This window comes from Camelina sativa, chromosome 16 (assembly GCF_030686135.1).
Source record: "Camelina sativa cultivar CO46 ecotype springtype chromosome 16, ASM3068613v1".
Taxonomy (NCBI): domain Eukaryota; kingdom Viridiplantae; phylum Streptophyta; class Magnoliopsida; order Brassicales; family Brassicaceae; genus Camelina; species Camelina sativa.
Genome location: NC_141895.1, coordinates 19,408,662 through 19,428,046, shown reverse-complemented (window position 1 = coordinate 19,428,046; position 19,385 = coordinate 19,408,662). Strand labels below are relative to the sequence as shown.

The 19,385-nt window shown below is 34.1% G+C and overlaps 3 protein-coding genes across 3 annotated transcripts; 1 reads left to right on the top strand and 2 right to left on the bottom strand.

Moving 5' to 3' along the window:
• Positions 1 to 1,261: 1,261 nt before the first annotated feature.
• On the top strand, positions 1,262 to 5,291 carry LOC104750780 (protein argonaute 7). Its single transcript, XM_087493313.1, has 3 exons — positions 1,262 to 1,979; positions 2,413 to 3,664; positions 3,741 to 5,291. The coding sequence occupies exons 1-3, from the start codon at positions 1,637 to 1,639 to the stop codon at positions 5,140 to 5,142; spliced, it is 2,997 nt and encodes a 998-aa protein (XP_087349439.1). The 5' UTR covers positions 1,262 to 1,636; the 3' UTR covers positions 5,143 to 5,291.
• Positions 5,292 to 10,036: 4,745 nt separating this feature from the next.
• LOC104750779 (uncharacterized) lies at positions 10,037 to 11,653 on the bottom strand. The gene has a single exon (XM_010472627.3). The coding sequence runs from the start codon at positions 11,386 to 11,388 to the stop codon at positions 10,333 to 10,335; it is 1,056 nt and encodes a 351-aa protein (XP_010470929.1). The 5' UTR covers positions 11,389 to 11,653; the 3' UTR covers positions 10,037 to 10,332.
• Positions 11,654 to 12,400: 747 nt separating this feature from the next.
• LOC104750778 (putative protein S-acyltransferase 22) lies at positions 12,401 to 16,295 on the bottom strand. The gene is made up of 9 exons (XM_010472626.3): positions 15,686 to 16,295; positions 15,467 to 15,580; positions 14,604 to 14,960; positions 14,400 to 14,468; positions 14,234 to 14,305; positions 13,993 to 14,121; positions 13,830 to 13,910; positions 13,559 to 13,747; positions 12,401 to 13,471 (listed from the first exon to the last, which is right to left on the bottom strand). The coding sequence occupies exons 1-9, from the start codon at positions 15,725 to 15,727 to the stop codon at positions 12,737 to 12,739; spliced, it is 1,788 nt and encodes a 595-aa protein (XP_010470928.2). The 5' UTR covers positions 15,728 to 16,295; the 3' UTR covers positions 12,401 to 12,736.
• Between the last annotated feature and the right edge of the window lie 3,090 nt (positions 16,296 to 19,385).

Below are 19,385 nucleotides of genomic sequence, written 5' to 3'. Positions count from 1 at the left end.
CATTATACAGTGTAGTAGTTTGTAATGGAGTAATAATATGGTTTAAGGTCCACGTTAATCATATTTCCCCATATACATCACCACATTCCATAAATTTATTCTAATAAACAATAATGACAAAATCAAAAGTTAAAACAGCAACTCAACGGATTAGCGGTTTTCATTAGTTACCACTTACCACAGAAAGGCAAAAACAATTATATAATGATTAATTAGTGCTAAGCTATTTGGATTAAAAAGTAGAGAGCAAATTTAGCCCAAAACAATGGGGGGATATAGGGAACTTTTTAGCTTTGAGCATTTGACCAAATCTGTTTGGTCCCAGTAAATATATTTAGTGTTCCATTACATAAAAGTAAACTCTTTGAATCAGACCCGTTTTCTCACAAGTCCATATGATCCATCTTTTAGCATTACTTCTAGACTTCTAGTAAATTTTGGACACGATCTTAAGGGAAATGATAATAAGAGAGTAGGATTTGATACCTGCTATCGATGTTGATATGATAAAATCATCAAACCATTGTTCATGGCCTATATCTTTCACAAGAATTACAATTATTCAATGAAGATAAAATAATTTATAGTGGGACCTTATATTTGTGGGTTTTGGTCACCATCAAAAAATGAAAAGAAGCCAAAAAGGCTCTTGATTGAATTATTTTGCTTTCATGTTATACTATTAAATTACTTTGCCAAAATAAACTATCAATAATTCAATAGTTGTAAGAATCATTATTCATTAATCTAATTTTAATAATGTTTTTTTTTGTCAACAACTTATAAATTTAAACTAAAAAGGTTTGGTCAACCAAACCGGAATAACATTGTTTACAAAACAAGATGCAGTAAAACACTAATAGTAACTTTAACAATGTTCTAATTAAATTTGTGTTAGTAGCTTTTCTTGAAACAAAATATTCGGAAAAGTATATGTAATATATTGTATGAAAGAGTCCAAAGTGTGTAGTATTATTATTAATGAAGTACGAAGAAATAGTACCAAGAATAAATAAGTTAAAGAGAATGGTCCCATATTTCGATCTAATGAATATATTGGTCCATTCCATTCTATATAAAAAAAAAAAACATGTGTCCAACTTGGGGTTTACGAAACCATATAGTAATCATTTACGACGTTGAAAAAAATCATATAGTATGAATGTCTAAATATCATCGGTAAGACTCATACCAAACCAACAACATTGGTAATCACTACATTGCGTTTATATATAATCAAGAAGGTAATATAGTTTTAATCAAGAACAAGAACGATATCAAATTTGTTATAAATATGTCTTAAAGAGTTAAAGTAACACTAGAGATCTTTAAATTTTTTAATTAAAATCTAACAATTAGAGCGTACGTATTTATGACAACATAAGTATTAAATAACATCATTTTATTATTTTGGTTGGGGCAGAAAAAAAAAACAGAGGGGACTTTGACCTTTCCCTGAGGCCTGACCAACAACCCAGACAATACCTTTCTGCCTTATTTTATCCTCTCTCTCTCTCTCTCTCTCTCTCTGATAAACCCACACTCACTCACTCACACCTTCTCTATCTCTCTCTCTTCTGCTTTGCCAAAGCCAAAGGTCTCTCTCTCTCTTTCACAGCTTTTTTTCTCCTCAGCCATGGAAGATAAAACTAAAACTCAGAGTCATCATCATCATCATAACAGTACAAAACATATCTCCAATTCCAAATCAAGAACACCTCTTGTCCACAAGCCTTATCACCATGTTCAAACCAATCCTCCTCCTTTTCTCTTGCACCCTTCTTCTCACCAAAACCTCAGTCTTCAGTCTAGCTACTACTACTATTACTACTGCTACTTCTACTCTCAATTTCACAACTCTCTTCCTCCTCCTCCTCTTCTTCCCCCTCCTCCTCCTCCTCTTCCTCCTCTACTTCCTCTTCCTCCTCCTTCACCTCACTCAATGACTCGTTTCCACAAATCTCTCCCTGTTTCTCAAGGTAACTAAACTGTCTTTTTCTTGTTCTTGGTTTCTTCTTACTTATTTGTTTGCATGTATTGGTTCTTTTGTCTTAAAGGTTTAGGATCCTCACCTATGTCTTTATTTTTTATTGGACGAGGTTTTGAAGGCTATCTCTTTCCTTCTCTTGTTGTATTGGTGTGATTTCCTACACAAACTCTAGTAGTATTTTGTGTAAATGTCTAAATGGTCCTCCCTACTCAATCCCTCTGTGTACTTACAATATTTACTTTTCTTTAAATGTTCTCTCTTTCTTTAATGTGTTTAGTGTCTGAAAAAAAACTATCTGTCTGCTTTTATACTTTCTCTATCGGTACTGATTCATTTGCATCTTTTTCGTGTTTCAATCAAAATACAATTAAAGTCTAATTTGACTTTGACTCACCCCTTTTTTGCTTCTTCTGTATCAACAGTTGTGGAGAGGAAGCAGCAACAACAACATCAGAAGAAGAAGATACAAGTTTCTGAACATAAAGCCAACAACAAAGTGAGTGGGTCCTTAGCAACAGAAGCAGAAGCAGCACTAGTGGTTGCTAAAAGACCAGACCTTGGTGGTCAAGAAGGCTCTGTCATTTATCTCCTCGCCAACCATTTTCTTGTCAAGTTCGATCCTTTACAGAGGATTTACCATTACAACGTTGAGATTTCGCCACAACCTTCAAAGGAGATAGCTCGGATGATTAAACAGAAGCTTGTGGAGACAGAACGGAACAGTTTCTCTGGTGTTTTTCCGGCTTTTGACGGTAGGAAAAACATTTACAGCCCTGTCGAGTTTCAGGACGATAGGTTTGAGTTCTTTGTTAATCTCCCTATACCATCTTGCAAAGCTGTGATGAGTTCCGGTGACTTGCGTGAGAAGCAACCTCAGAAGAAGATTGATAAACTGTTTAGGGTTAATATGAGACTTGTGTCCAAGTTTGACGGGAAGAAGGAACAGAGGAAGGAAGGAGAAGATTGGGCTCCTCTGCCTCCAGAATACATTCATGCTCTTGATGTGATCTTGAGGGAGAATCCAATGGAGAAATGTACATCGATTGGAAGATCCTTTTACTCAAGTTCTATGGGTGGATCCAAGGAGATTGGTGGAGGAGCTGTTGGACTTAGAGGGTTCTTCCAGAGTCTTAGACAGACTCAGCAAGGTTTAGCCCTTAACATGGATCTCTCAATCACAGCTTTCCATGAAAGTATCGGAGTAATAGCTTACTTGCAGAAGCGGCTAGAGATTCTCAAGGACCTTCCTAGGAACAAAGGTAGAGAATTGAGTCTGGAGGAAAAGAGTGAAGTGGAGAAAGCACTTAAGAACATAAGAGTCTTTGTTTGCCATAGGGAAACAGTTCAAAGGTATCGTGTTTACGGGTTAACAGAGGAGATTACAGAGAAGTTATGGTTTCCGGATAGAGATGGGAAGCAATTAAGGCTTATGAGCTACTTTAAAGATCATTATGGTTACGAGATTCAGTATAAGAACTTGCCGTGTCTGCAGATCAGTAGGGCGAGACCTTGTTACCTTCCTATGGAACTATGTATGATCTGTGAAGGTCAAAAGTTTCTTGGGAAGCTTTCAGATGATCAAGCTGCAAAGATTATGAAAATGGGTTGCCAAAAACCAAATGAAAGGAAAGCTATTATTGATAAGGTTATGGCAGGATCGGTTGGTCCATCAAGGTACTTTAGTTAATCCTAGTTTCTGTATTCGAGTACTGAAAACATCGGTTAATCTTTTGTTTCTTCGGTTTGACAGCGGAAACCAAACAAGAGAGTTCAACCTCGAGGTTTCGAAAGAAATGACATTGCTCAAAGGAAGAATACTTCAGCCTCCAAAGCTTAAACTTGACCGGCCAAAGAACCTTAAAGAAAGTAAAGTTTTCAAAGGAACTCGAATCGAGAGATGGGCTTTGATGAGTATTGGAGGAAGCTCGGATCAGAAATCTACTATCCCCAAGTTCATAAATGAGCTCACTCAAAAGTGTGAGCATTTGGGAGTCTTCCTAAGCAAGAACACAATAAGAAGCACCTTCTTTGAACCATCACACATTCTCAACAACATTTCACTTCTCGAGTCTAAACTGAAGGAGATTCAAAGAGCGCCATCTAACAATCTCCAGCTGCTTATCTGTGTAATGGAGAAAAAACATAAAGGGTACGGAGATCTAAAAAGGATAGCAGAGACAAGAATTGGCGTTGTGACACAGTGCTGCTTATACCCTAACATCACTAAGCTCAGTTCTCAGTTTGTTTCAAACTTAGCTCTCAAGATTAATGCCAAGATTGGAGGATCCATGACCGAGCTCTACAAATCGATACCTTCTCACATCCCAAGACTGCTTAGACCTGATGAGCCTGTGATCTTAATGGGAGCTGATGTAACGCATCCTCATCCGTTTGATGATTCTAGTCCTTCAGTAGCGGCTGTGGTTGGGAGCATAAACTGGCCAGAAGCTAACCGATACGTCTCAAGAATGAGGTCTCAGACTCATAGGCAAGAGATCATTCAAGATCTTGACTTGATGGTCAAGGAACTTCTTGACGATTTCTACAAAGCCGTAAACAAGCTTCCGAATCGGATCATATTCTTCCGAGACGGTGTGAGCGAGACACAGTTCAAGAAAATTCTCCAGGAAGAGCTTCAGTCAATCAAAGCCGCTTGTTCTAAGTTCCAAGATTACAATCCGAGTATCACATTCGCAGTGGTCCAGAAAAGACACCACACGAGGCTGTTCAGATGCGAGTCAGACCATGAGAACATCCCACAAGGCACAGTGGTTGATACAGTGATAACTCATCCAAAAGAGTTTGATTTCTATCTCTGTAGCCATTTGGGAGTGAAGGGTACGAGCAGGCCAACGCATTACCACATCCTATGGGACGAAAACGAGTTCACTTCAGACGAGTTGCAGAGACTTGTGTATAACTTGTGTTACACTTTCGTGAGATGCACGAAACCTATTTCGATTGTGCCACCGGCTTATTATGCTCACCTTGCAGCGTACAGAGGAAGGCTGTACATCGAGAGATCATCTGAATCTAATGGAGGAGGATCCATGAATCATCATCCTTCCTCTGTGTCTCGAGTTGGTCCGCCAAAGACTATTCCTCTCCCTAAATTAAGTGATAATGTCAAGAATCTCATGTTTTATTGCTGATTCTTTAATCTCATCTTATCACTATTTTTTTTTGGTTAATTATTCCGTTATTTTTTTATGTTTTTACCATCTTTACCGTTTTGTGTCAATAGGAGCATACATAAAATTATGTTCACTTACGTGTAGTACGTATAGTGCTCCATTCTAAATTCATGATCACATGTATTCATTTTTCATATTGGTGATGTGTTATCATAACACTAACAAGCCAAGCCACCGCCAATTATTGAACATGGAAAGTCCAAAACATTTTTTTCTAAATTGTAAAAGTTCCTTTTGTTTGTTTTGCTTTTTTTTCTCTGAGTGCGTGAAGTTGATCATAGACTGTATGTTTCTTTCTACGATTACAACCACAAAAACATGATGAATATTCAGTTTTTTGTTTTATTTGCTTGTAACATTTCAATAATTGCCAACTATAGTAATTCAATCACATTTTAATATATCACATCAAGGCAAAAAAACTTTCAACAAAACACTCGAAAACTAAAGAGTTGATAACTTGTTGTAGGGACTCCAAAAGTATTCCAAATGTTAAATTCAAATTGTCATGATTTAAGAAAAATATTGACAATATCAGTGTGAACTGAAGAGATTGAATGCTCTAGCTGGAAATAAATAATAATAAAAAAAGATTTGGGAGTTTGGAAATGTGAAAGTCCCAAAACAAGAGAAAGGACAAAAGAGAGGAAAGGGAAAAAGAAATGAATAGTTTGCAAGTTGGAAGAAAGTGTAGTTAATGAATGTGCAGAGTGTTGCAGGCTTGCAGCACATTACAAATTTACATATGTATTTATTTATTTATTTCTATTTTATTTTCATAATTTTTTTGGATTATGGGCTTTTACAGCGACAAATAAATAAAATTGTAATTATTTTTTCTAAGATAATAACGACGACACAGAGGACACAAGACAGAATGAATGATTTTAATAAAAATGGAAAGAAAGAAAAAAAGAAAGAAGAGAGTACAAAAAGAGTATGTGTTTTTGTGAGTTGTCACAAAATATGAAAAGGTGAAAAAGAATTTATGAAAATGTGTAATCTTTTGGTTTTCTTTTCATCTTTTCCAGTTCTCGGGAACCCAAATTCTCCAGAGAAGAAGTGAGAGAACAACTTGTACCAAACTGTCTCAATTCTCTTTCTTCTACAACCAAAAAAAAAACATTATTATTACTAGTATTTATCTATATAATGAAACTTATATAATCTACAAAAACTTTACTTGTAAATCTTAGCATTGAGTGTTACTTGCTCTATCTCTCCATGCTAAATTAGCAAATTACACATCTCTCTCAAAAAAATTATTACGTTACATTCTATATTATTTTACCAAACTTTTGAAGTTATACAAAAATTATAAGACATCTCTCTAATGAACTGTCTATGTGTTGTCAAATTTGCGTCTTCGTCTGTGCAGGTTAGTTTTGACGAACGTACGTCTCTCTGTGTTAACCACTTTGGATGCATTGCAAATGCAACAGTTGAGAACAAAAGGCTATAGCAGTATTATACGGTAGCTTTTAGCCTCCATCACTCTAACGTACTACCTAGTAGTACCTATAACTCTTCTCACTTTGTAGGGTGTTTTTTTTTTTCATTTTGAGAGATTGGGATGTAATGGAAGAATATATAAACCATAAATTAAGGAAAAATTATTACCATCTATTTGAAAATATTACCACTTGAATTTCTTATACTGTAGATGACAAAAAAAAAAAAGCTCAATTATTGTGAATACAAAGAAATACGTAGAAAAAGATTGGAGTCACACCCACATATATGAAAGATTGACAGTTTTTGTGGCAGAGAAACAGAATCATTGCATGTCGTCTGTAAATATATCCCATCAAACTAGATGATCCTATCGCATCGTAATCTATGAATGATCCAATAGTTCACATTTGACATCACTGTTTCCAGAACTTTAGTACCAGATTTTATTATTAAATCCAGCTTTGTGTGATTGTGTCCCAACCAACTTGGTTAATGTTTGCAATATTCATTCAGCCTTTTTATGAAAATCAATCCGCTCAGTTGAACCCAACGAACGTTCAAAGAGGCCTAGGAGTGTTAGCCCGATGGGCAAATGGGCTGCAGCGTACAGATTATACATTTTCTATCATCTATGTTAGTAATTTATTCATTATATACTAGATTTATATTAAAAAAATAAATCTATAATTATGCAATATATAACTGATCTATTTTTTTAACATTTTTCACAATTAATTATTTTTTATTTTTGATATACACTCGTTATCTCTTGCATTCAGTCTTTTTCACATTCTATTATCTCACTTATAATATATTAATTATAAAGACATATCATAACTATTTTTTATCTTCTAATACTCATTTTTAACGACTGAATGAACATTACTTACTAACATAGACGTAAAATAATTTTAGAGAATATATCCACCCTTTGTCGTGAAGTTTTTTTGATAATGTTGTACTACGCATAAATTTTGCTTCCTAGTAGTGAATCTCATAATTGGACTCGTTTCCATCCATAAACATCATATTATAACATCAAATATTACATTTTATCTTAACTGTTTGACAAAGGAAAAATTATGTTCACATATATAATTTTTTCTACTTAAAAATATGTATAGTCTACTATGTTTTTATTAGTATTCTTTTATTTTGATTCTCCTAAATGTACAAATTCATAAGATTACTCTAACTTTTAAATATGTGTATCTATTCAGAAATATAATTCTTTAAATTTTAATTAAAATTCTACAATCTACCACTACTATTATAATTGGTTTTACTACAAATAGCTTTCTAAAATTTCTTCTTAGTATTTTTCTCTATTCATGTTTTATTTTGATACTTTTTATTGTATTTTTTTCATTTCGTTTTTGTTTAAAATTATTGTCAATTATTAAATTTAATAATAATAAAAATATTAAAAATTGAGTGAATTAATTGATGAATTAACTTTAGTTTTTATGTTCTTTTAATGGTATAGATTAATTTGTTAAAATTAAAAATAAGAAGTGATGAGGTGGAAGAAGGAGAAGAGAGAAAAAACAACTTTATATATATATATATATATATATATATATATATATATATATATATATAGATGGTAATAAGTATTCTTATTAATTCTAGGATGTAGTCTAAACATTATTAAACATTTAAACTGGTAAATTGTTTTCATGTTAGATGAACTTCCAAATTATGAAACTAGCATATGAGAATGTAGTTTTTTATAAACTTGTCTTTGTTTGAAGCTTCAACACATACTACCTATATGTTGTGCTTCTTTTTTGGTAGGCATTTCCAATTTAAGTTTATTATATTTGAAGAAATTACATGAATAAATGTTGAGGTAATGATTAATTTGGACTGTACTAGTTATGTTGAGTCTAAATTGATACAGAGAAAGAAGATTAAATTGATTTTGCATGTCTTCATGCTAAAACTTCTCAACATACAAATAAAATTGATAACAAGCAATATTGGATATAGACATGATATCTATTGAAAATATTTTGGACACCTCTTATTCACTTTTGAGAATATGCACCAATTTCAAAAAGATGCAACTAATATATTCATCATCCCTTATACAACATATAATTTTGGATGAATTTGTAAGTAGACGCTAGTAATTTCCGCTTAGTAGATGAATAAACGTGATTTGAAAAAGTAGATCAGAATTAGGACCTCGTCATCGTCGCGCACTCTCTCTATTTCTCTGGTTCTACGTTTTAAAAAATAAATATTTGGTATTATTCATAATATAATTATTTTAAGATCATGTAAATTAATAATTACTCCCTCGATTTTTTTTAGTTGTTATTTTAGTGTAAATTTTTTGTTTTATAATAGTTGTCATTTTAGATTTTCAATGCATATGTTTTAGAATAATACCAATTTTATCTCTATTGTTTTAATGTATTGACCAATAAAAAATTAAAAATATATACTAAAGAAAGATAAATAAATAATTTAGTTGTTTTTTTAATCTGCTTGAAAAAACCTTAAACAAAAACTAATTTAAAACAGAGGGAGTATAAATTTATAAAGAAATTTTCTTAATATGGTAATTTTTACAAAATTTAAATATTTAAAATAAAATAATCGTTACAATCTATATTTTTTTATAAACATTTACAAATAAATAATAATTATCATGTTTTAATATGAACACCAAAAGTTTTCGATATAAATGAAATTTTTTTTGTGTGGTCGGAATCATAATTCACTAAGTGAGGGGTTATTAGTTTGAGATTTAAAAAGAATCTTAAAGACTTTAAATGTTATGTAGATATTGTTGTTATTAGATCAAAATTTTGTTAAACTCTGCTAAACTTTAGTGTTATTAGTTTGTGATTTGTAAAAAGTCATTTAAAATTTCAACACATTTGGGTTATTGGATCCATATTTTAATAAACTCACTAAAAGTTTTGTGTTATTCAATTAAAATATAAAAATCTAGAATTGTTAATGAATTCAATTATTGTGTTATTATTTCATAATTTTATACGCTTTCTTCACAAAATAAATCATGGAAAGTATCACAAAAATACAGAGATTGTTTGGAGCATTTTACAAGATTTTAGTAAACTAATCAACAAAACTATAAAATACTCTCTAACAATCATTAAAAAAATTGATTTACTCACTTTTGATAGATGATCTTGTTGAAGTATTCAAAAATTAATTATATATATATATATATATATATTGATAATCTTATATAGGATTATGCATTATATAGGATTTTCAAAAAGGTTTAGATAATTAGATGTCATGTAAACACGCATGACTCTGAAAATAAACAAGAAGTAGATGAAATCACAATCCTTAACAGTGATTAAAAGCCAAATACATGAGAACTATTCCATAAACCAAGTCCACTTAACAGTGATTAACCATAACTCTCATTTTATATTGATTATTGACAAAATAAGACCAAAATACGAATGACATGTGCCGTCTACGATATGCGAGTCCCATAATGTGACAATCTCAAAATGTAAAGAGCAACCTAAATTAAAGAAAGCCCAGCAAAAAAAAAAACAAAGAATGCTCAACTAAAAAATCTCCTTTCATATACATGGCCTCATAAATTTACTTGTGATCCAATGCAACTAACTCTTTTGAAACCCTTCCTTTGCATTGTCTTTAAATCCTCAATGTTCTGAAACTTGAAAGCAAAAAATCTTAAAGAAGAGATAAATCTTGGGACACAATTTCTCCAGAAGCTTCCAAAGCTTCAACAGCTTCCATACTATAAGACCGGCAACTAAAATAGAACACAGCACTCATCATTGTATCAATAAGCACCACAAAGGAATACATCACCACAAGAAGTGGACCTTCCCATAACCTCGGAGACCCATCTCCATAACTCAAACTCTTCACTCTATGCTCAAACAACCCTTCCACAAACGTCAATCCTATTGTCGATCCTAGAAATATCAACAAACCAACCTGAGTCTGTCCTTTAATCAGATCACTCGCTCTCAGCAACGCTTCTGGCCCGGAAACATCTTCAAGAATCGAGATCACGATCGTAGTGTTGCAGATAATGATAACATTAGCAAACACTACTGAGAACACCAAACCAACTAAGATAGCTCCGTAAGCATTGAAACCAGGAGAGAATCCAAGAACATAAAACGAGCTACACACCGCGACAAGAAACACACAGAAGGAAGTGAGACAAACAACAATCACCGTACAAATCCACAAGTAGGTGATCACAAGACGTTTCCATAATCTCTGCATTATCACCACAAACTTGGACATGACAACTTTTTTCCTAGAGTAAGTGCAATCCACAGAGTAAACCACAGCAGCTCTAGACAATAACGACAGAGTGATGAACAAAGGGAAACACATGGCAGATGAAACAGCAGTCTCAGAGAATTTCTGACAAGAGTTTCTCACAAAAGGCAACAAAGGAAGACCACTTGATTTCGAAACTAAGAGAAGCCTCACAGTGAGTGAATTAACAACCGATTGATCAACTAAAAGGTTCGGTAGCAGAATAGCTGAAACAGGACAGATCAAAAGAAGTGCGATTAACATGAAAGCACCGAGATTGTACCGGAGGATCCGTACGGTTTCTCTCAAGATCTCAAGCGCATTCATCGAGTGAAACTGATGATCAGATGATGATGATGTCGATGATGATGGTGATGAATCAATCTCAAATTTCCGAAAGTTTGATCCTTGATTCGTCATCATCCCATTCCCAGATAAACCCATTTCCATAAATCGTTCTGTTTTCAAAACTGAAAAGGGTCCAGCTTCAGCTACATACCACCATCAAAATCGTTGCAAAGGTGAGATTTTTTTTTCTTAAAGTTTGGATTTTTTGGTGTATTTTGTTTCGTTTAAAGCATGAGAGCGTCACCGAAAGCAATTGGGGAATTTTAGAGAGAGCGTGAAGAAGAAACAGAAATCACGCAGAAGGGGCGCTCTTGGGGAGAGAGAGAGAGAGATGAATGAACCCAACCGGGTCGACTGGGGAAAGCGTACACACACTCAAAAGCGTGAGATTCGGGGTTTAGTATCAGGGTCCGGATCCGAGGTTTCGGGTTTGGGTTTGGGTTTGAGTACCGGATCTTAACAGACAAGACGCGTGGATGAGATGAGTGATTTTGCCATTTGGCACCTATTGGAAAAAGAGAAAAAGAAAGTTTTCTAATAGTATCTCGCTAAATAAGTACTAATTAATACAAATGATAATCTCTTCTTTTTTTTTTATTTTTTTTTTTTTGAAGAATCTCTACAGATTACCAAATATTTTTCCCTAATTTGCTAAAGCTAATAATAGTAAAATGATGAATAGATTATTTTTTATAAAATCAATTTTTTTTTTCTTTTTTTTTGGGCTATTGAGCAAATTTCTAAAGATTTTATCTTTTGTAAAGTGTCCTTTATCTTTTTTGTTATCCCAATTTCCCAAGATTTTATTTTCCAATAAAGAAGTTGAGAAATTGGAAATTTTTATAATCTCTCTTTCGGTGATTTTTTCTCTTTTTTTTTCTGTGAGTTTCCTTTCAAGTGACGCAATCACAAAATTTGGAAAAGAAGATTAAAGTCGATGGCTCCGTTGACTAAACAAATCCCAAATTCCCATATTAACCAATTACAAACGGAGTAACAACGTTCTCTTTCTCTAGGCTCATGATGCAACTAGAATTTTAAAATGAAGCTCTCAACCAAATTGTATTCTTGAATCTTGTATAGCAAGTATGCAAAAACAAAACAAAACCAACTCTTTCTTTAAATCACAAATTGACATTTTTTTTTATCAGAAGAAACAGTTTTTTTTTTCCTAACAAAATAAGTTTTAGTAAATCCCTTGAAGATCATGTTTCAAATATTGCTCAGTACCTTAAAATAAAAATCTTCAGAATTCACAAAAGTCTCTGGTGCCTTCTCCTTAGAGCTCTTTAGCAGGCACTGTAATATCTTCTTTTAAGATCCTCACAAATCGTTTATCTGAGAATCTTGACTTTTTCTTGATCGAATGCACAGCAGCCTTAAATCAACGAACGCTCCAAGGATTCTCTCAACCCTTCCAAAACTAGAGTGATATCATCATATGGGCTTCTCATCTTGATTTGTGGATGTTTCTAGAAGGAACCTGATCACTGTCTTCTCCACCAGATGCATCGTAGCCATCACTTGTAGACCTTGACAATGGCATCATCATCATGGCTTGTTCTTGTTCTTGCCCTCTATGTTGACCCATCAGACCAATAGCTGAAGAGAATCCATTGAGCTGAGCTGCATCCTCTGCTTCAGATGAAACTCTAAACGGGTGAATGTCGTGCGAGTCTAAGCTGCTTTCTGGTGAAGATGTCACCATAACATTACCAGACCCTGACATTGCTCGGCTTGTCTGAAACGCGCTTCTTGCTTCTAGCTGAAGAGGAGCTAGCCCTGAACTAGTTGATGTCTCCATCATAGCTGCTTTAGTCTGAACATTCATCAGCGGTTCTAGAGGTAGTTCTGCTGGTAACCGTATGCGCTTTGATTGCCTTCGCTGCTTCCCATTACTATTAACAGCTTCAAATTTTGCTGGGAACATTCTACGCCCGCTGCTTCCAAAGCCGCTGCTTGCTTCTAAGCCAACAAATGGATTCTCCCGTCTAGCCACTGGCTGAATTATTTTGGATTTCTTTCTTGCTTCTGCTGCTGCTTTTGAAACTTCTTCTGCATTAAGGCGAGCTAGAGTCCATGGACTGATCTTCACAGGTTGTGTCTTCTTCTTGACGCGTTCCTCAACCACCGACTTCTTCCCATATGAACTCACAGATGCATTCTCTGGAGGGACTACATCAAACTGCTCACAGAAACACACACACAAACATTAGAGAAACTCATAGTCAACAAGGTAGAATAAAACTGGTGGATAATGGCATAATGGTACCTGATCCTCAAGAAACAGACGAGGTGGTGTGCACCATGCCCCACGATGAAATGTATTGAAAGAGCTTGCACTGCTTCGTCCAGTAAATGAGCTGATCATTGACATTTGAGGACTCTGTTGACCTCCTCCAGCTTCTAGCTCTTGCTCTTGCTCTCGAAGTGCAACTATGTAGTCATATGTACTGATTCCCTGTTAGAGAAAATTCGCTTTGGTTAAATCGCATAATTAAAGGAAGAAAGTTTTGGCATGTCTTTGAGCATTGAAAACAAACCTTCTTAATGAGAAGAATGTGGAAGAAGAAAAGCTGAGCAAGTGGTAACGTTGCCAGCATTGCTAGTAGAGTGCAAACTGCCTGCAAGAGAAAAGAAACCTTCACATCTTGGAGATTCAGAAGACAATAGGGGAAGACCAAAATGTATAAGAAGATAACTTACAACGACTATTACAAATGGAATCAGCGAGAAGCTGCTTCCCAACTTCAAGGCAATGTCTGCATTAAACTGGTTTCTTCGGAGTACACATAATACCAGCACAAAAATCCCAGTTGACCATTGCATAATGAGCTGCAATTTACACGGGAAAAGGTGAAGTTTCTACTGGTTAATAACACACCAAACTTGATGAGAACTAACTCTTTGTTTCATCAACCAAGGGAACAATTATTCACAAGCTTACCAAAAAAATAGCTGATACCATAAGGCTAAAGAATTTTCGGTAATTTCGCTTCCCAATGCAATTGTTTAGCCACTACAAAATTTCATAAGCAAAGGAGGATAAGGGTTTAACACAAATTGAAGGGATTTTAAAAGGCAAGAGAGTTTCAGGCAAATCAATATAATACCCTGCAGTGATGATCAAAACGGTCCACACATTTGTCACAAACCCTGCAATGCTTGCTGTATTTGAAGACCTGCAAAAGGAATACAATAGTTAGTCCTGGGAAACATGTGAAGGTATCTTGATATTGAATCGTGAAACAAGGAAAATGTAACGCTAATCACAAGATAAAATAAAACAAGGCTGTGTCTATATGTATTCCCCGCACCTCAACTTCACACAGACTGCAGTAAAACATCCCATCCTCGCTCATCTGCTCAGAAGATTCATCTCCTCCACCGCAACAATTACAGAGCAATGCACAAGGAGAGCAAAGCCAACGCAGGACAGAAGATTTTTTTGAGGACTCCAGTTTCTTGTTGGTTTCATTTTCTGGATCCTGTACACACATGCCATCACGAGTTTTAGCACCTCCTGTAGCTGATCCACATCCATCTTTTGTATCCTTTGATAGAGGAAATTTCCCATTTTCAGGAATTTTAAGGTACTTCTTCGACCGGAAAACTCCACGGTCTGCAGGATCTGAAGCCGCACACCATATATACAGTCCAACCACACATGTAATCTGAAAAAGAAGATGTCACAGTCTATAAAACAATACTAAACCATTCAAAAAGGTTAAAGTAAATCACAATGTTCAAAGACTTAAGGTGTACACAATCTCTAAGAGTGAGGTCTCAATAGCAGCTTCAACTGAAAGCAAAATGGATCAAAATAAAATAAGAAAATGGCAAAACCACCAATGTGAAATCAAAATTTCAACCATATCCCCTAAATTTGGCTCGGAATCAAGAAGTATCTAGAGCTAAACATGCCCATCTTCATGAATCAATGAAGCTTCTAGTCTCTTAATGGGGACCAGATCAAGATCCAACTAAAAACCCCCAGGTAAATCCAATTTCCCTAATTAGCTATAAGTAACAAATTACACAAGACTCAGAAAAGATGAACATTCGCCAAAAAGAGAATGACAAGAGCGTAAAGACAACACATAAACAGCCAACACAAGTTACACAATTTTGATCTTGAAAACCTTCAAAGGTATATTGAAATCAGACAAATTCAGCTTACCAGGGGAGTGTAAATGCCCATCGCAATGTACTGATGCATCTTCTTCCCAACAAAGGGAGCAAAGAAGACATAGAAAGCAAACCCTAAAGCCAAGAACACAGCAACAGCCACCACCTAACCCAGAACAAGAAAGAAAAAAATCCAAACTTTAACCTTCCAAAAACCAAAACCCTCCAAATGAAATCAATCTCAAGTCAGTAAGGAACAAAAGAAACGAACCTGAAGAGGATGGTAAGGAAGTTGCCATCCATGTTTCCTCATTTTTTTTATCTCCTCTCTAAGAAGAATGCTGCAAAATCCAGATGTAGATCGAAAAGAGACTCAAGTAGTCAAAACAAACAGAGATAAAGTTTCCTCCTTTCCCCTCATCATCTTCTTCAAAATTCCAAATTTTTTTTTTGTTTCTTTCTTTCACGGACTCTTACTACTGTTATCTTAAAGGTCCTTAGACCAAAGGAAAGAAGAGTAAAGAACAAGACATTTGACCACTAAATAAATTATCAAGTAGAAAACAAAAAGAAAAGTAAGACTCTTTCTTTTTTTTTTTTAAGTTTGTGGTTTCTCCTCTGATTCTCTCTCTGTATCTTCTGTTCAAAGCTTTGGTGCAGAGAGATCTACTATACTACTAAAGAAGAGAACCCACCACCACCACCATGGAAGAGAGAGAAGAGAGAAGAGAAAAAAAAAAAGAGTTATAATTAAGAGATGAAAAAAGCAGTTACCTTTTTTCTAAGGCCAAATCATGTGTCACAGTCCAGTTGCTGGCATATCCAGTAACACTTGTTTTTTTTTCTCCTCCTCTCTTTTGTTAAATTGCAATCACTCTCTCTCTCTCTCTCTCTCTCTCTCTCTCTCTTTCTTCTTTCAGTATTTTTTTTTCTTACTTTTTATCTTTTTTACCCACTGGTTTTGTTATCTTTATGTTTTTCACCCCCTAACACTTTTTCATAATTCAAATCCCACATGACATGTTTTCAATTTGTAGTGATGAAAATTTTGAGATTAGGTAAGCCTAAACATGTCTCTATTTAACCTGATTACAATGTGACCTTTGTGTAATAAAGTAATCATCTCAGGTCACACAATAAATGTTTGTACCAAAGTACTATTTGGTCTTAAATGTTTTTTAAGTCTTCCAAACTGGTAACTACTCTGTTACACTTTACAGTTCAATATGTTAACAAGAATCAAGCCGAATTTGGTTTAAAGGAGACTTTTGAACTCCAAAGAAGTAACATTATAGGTAGATTATAATAACAATTAAGAAAGGAATATTAAATTGAAGTAGCTCTCCATTACATATTTACATTAGTGATGAGTCCCTTTGATTTTCAATATTCGAGGCTCGAGAGTGACAGAACATAGCACCAAGAAAACGACGGTCGGGGAAAATAAATGTATTCAATTCTTTTCCCCTATGAGGGTTAGTTAATAGGATTGTTATTTTTTTTCTTTTTAATTAGAGTTAAAAGCTGTAGTAGCTGGTGGTCATGTCTCTTATGTCAGAAAGGTGGACTTTTTGTATGAAAATAAACTTTTTTGTGTGTGTGTAATTTTTTTTTGGTTTTAGTTTACCTTTTTCTTGCTACTTATCATAAAAAGGGTCATTTGGATCGAAAGCCAATGTCTTACATTACATGTCTTTTGTGTGTATATATATTAAAAAAAAAAAATATGTACGTCGACTTTTGCATGCAGATGCGAAAGATTATGGGTGTTTTTTTAGGGAAATGTGGGTTTGTTTTGTTTTTAATGTATTTGTTGAATTGATTGAGAAATTCGTATAAGCATAAAAACATTGTATCGATTCTTCTGACACACTCATCCATGAAAGTAACGGCCGAAGACAATGTAATGTTTAGAAGAAAAAAAATTGTTCTTTTGCAAATAAAGCTATAGATGTTACATTTCGATTGCGTAGTATTATTTTGGTACTTTTCTTTCCAAACTTAGCAAAACCAAAACTCATTCTCTCGTATATATTTTCACAACATTAATTACAAACCTTAATCAATCTTAGGGCAAGCCAACAAAACTTATTCTCTTGTAATGTGTTTTCTTCAAATATTAAAATGTGTTTTAATGTGTTTTAATTTAAAACACATTAAAACATTTAATACTCACTCCGGTTTCTTCTTTTAATGTGTTTAATATTTTTTCTTCTTTTAATGTGTTTTCACAAATCTTAAAAATATTAAAATGGGTTGAGAAAAAATATTCACTCCGGTTTTTTTTACTTGCCGTTCTAGAGCTTTGCATACAAATTAAAAAAATAGATCAATACTTTATTATACCCTTCTTTAATACATTTTTTTTATTGGTTAAAATATTAAAATAATTAGAATAAATTTGGTATTTTTAGCAAACATATGCATTAAAAATTGAACGTATGAGCTGAAATTCTATTTGAATACTTTTATTTGAATACTTTTTAAAACTTAAAAAAGATCATCAAAAAAGGGACAAAAGGTGTGTGTGTGGGTGAAGTAGTAAATGTGAAGCATTAAATTCTAAGGAACTCTTTATGTATGTCGTTTTCTATCTCCATATTCTATTTTTTCTTGGTATAAGGAATTGCACAATTTAAATTAGTTTATCGATAAAAGAGGTAACCGATGAGGTAGAAGAGACAAGCATTCTTATAAAAATCCTAAAAACGTAATTTGAATATATTAATAGGTGTTTCGAGTACTAATGTTATGAATAATTTAGTACTAATATACTCGGATTTAATAAAGATGCTACGCCCGGTGAATACGGACGCTTGTTTTATCGAGATATCATCATCGGGTCGCAACCAACCTTGAACGATTCAAATGAATACAATATTTACCATTTCCAAAGAAACCATACTTTTATGTTTTGTTTTCTTAAACTACTAGTACTAAATTTCTTAAGTATCACAAAATTTAGGTTTATAACGGATTTTTAGAAGTCAGAGTAAACCGTCAATTATTTAGAAACTTATCTAATCTTATAATTTGTGTAATACTTAAGACTTTTTAATTGTGATATTTGCTAAACAAACATTTGTGTTTTGGTACATTGTACCACAGTTGAGAACTACACCATATTCTAAAAAGCTCTTAAATTATAAGTAAAGAGAGTTTTAGAGATATGCACCAATAAAAAGTTTTACTCATGTGTATAGTATCTATGAGGATATCTAACTCTGATCACTCACAATAACTTCAAATCGAACGTCAATGAACACGAAACAAGATGAATATAGAACGAGAAAACAAAAGAATGAAAAACAGAAACACCACGAGTTTAACGAGTTCACGCCCAAACCGGAACGCTACGTCTCGCCGGAGATATCACTCCGAAATCTACTAGAACCTTTTAATCAATCCGATTACAAGATCTCTCAAGCTTATCTCTACTCACTCTCTCTCACGATCTAACAAACTTGAGATCGTAACAACCTTTTTCTCTACCTTATCGGATGAGATAAGATCAGCTTATAAGTATGAAGAAAACCAAGTTCCTCTGCAAAACCCTTTAGCCAAATAACCTCTTTCACAACCTCTGTTAAAGCCATATACTCTGCTTCCGTTGTCGAGATGGCAACAACCTTCTGTAATCTTGACTTCCAATTGATTGTGTTACCACCAACCGTAAAGACATAATCTGAAATTGACCTCCTCTTATCACCATTGTTAGCATAATCCAAATCACAATATCCTCTCAAGATAAAGTCTTCATTCTTGCGATAACAGAGTTTCTTCTTCTCAGTTCCTCTCATAACCTTAGAACCCATTTCGCAGCTTCCCAGTGGTCCTTTAAAGGTCGACTCATGTACTGACTTATAACACCCACCGGATAGGCAAGATCAGGTCGAGTACTTATCATCGAATACATCACACTACCAACCGTATTCGCATAAGGAACAACCTTCATCCTAGCATACTGATCT

Excerpts from the sequence above, each read along its gene's own strand:
- LOC104750780 (XM_087493313.1), top strand. The coding sequence starts at position 1,637 with ATGGAAGATAAAACTAAAACTCAGAGTCATCATCATCATCATAACAGT. Across the intron at positions 1,980-2,412 it reads ATCTCTCCCTGTTTCTCAAG|TTGTGGAGAGGAAGCAGCAA; the intron begins GTAACTAAACTG and ends CTGTATCAACAG. Across the intron at positions 3,665-3,740 it reads GGATCGGTTGGTCCATCAAG|CGGAAACCAAACAAGAGAGT; the intron begins GTACTTTAGTTA and ends TCGGTTTGACAG.
- LOC104750779 (XM_010472627.3), bottom strand. The coding sequence starts at position 11,388 with ATGGAAATGGGTTTATCTGGGAATGGGATGATGACGAATCAAGGATCA.
- LOC104750778 (XM_010472626.3), bottom strand. The coding sequence starts at position 15,727 with ATGAGGAAACATGGATGGCAACTTCCTTACCATCCTCTTCAG. Across the intron at positions 15,581-15,685 it reads TTCCTTACCATCCTCTTCAG|GTGGTGGCTGTTGCTGTGTT; the intron begins GTTCGTTTCTTT and ends GTTCTGGGTTAG. Across the intron at positions 13,911-13,992 it reads TTCCATTTGTAATAGTCGTT|GCAGTTTGCACTCTACTAGC; the intron begins GTAAGTTATCTT and ends TTTCTCTTGCAG.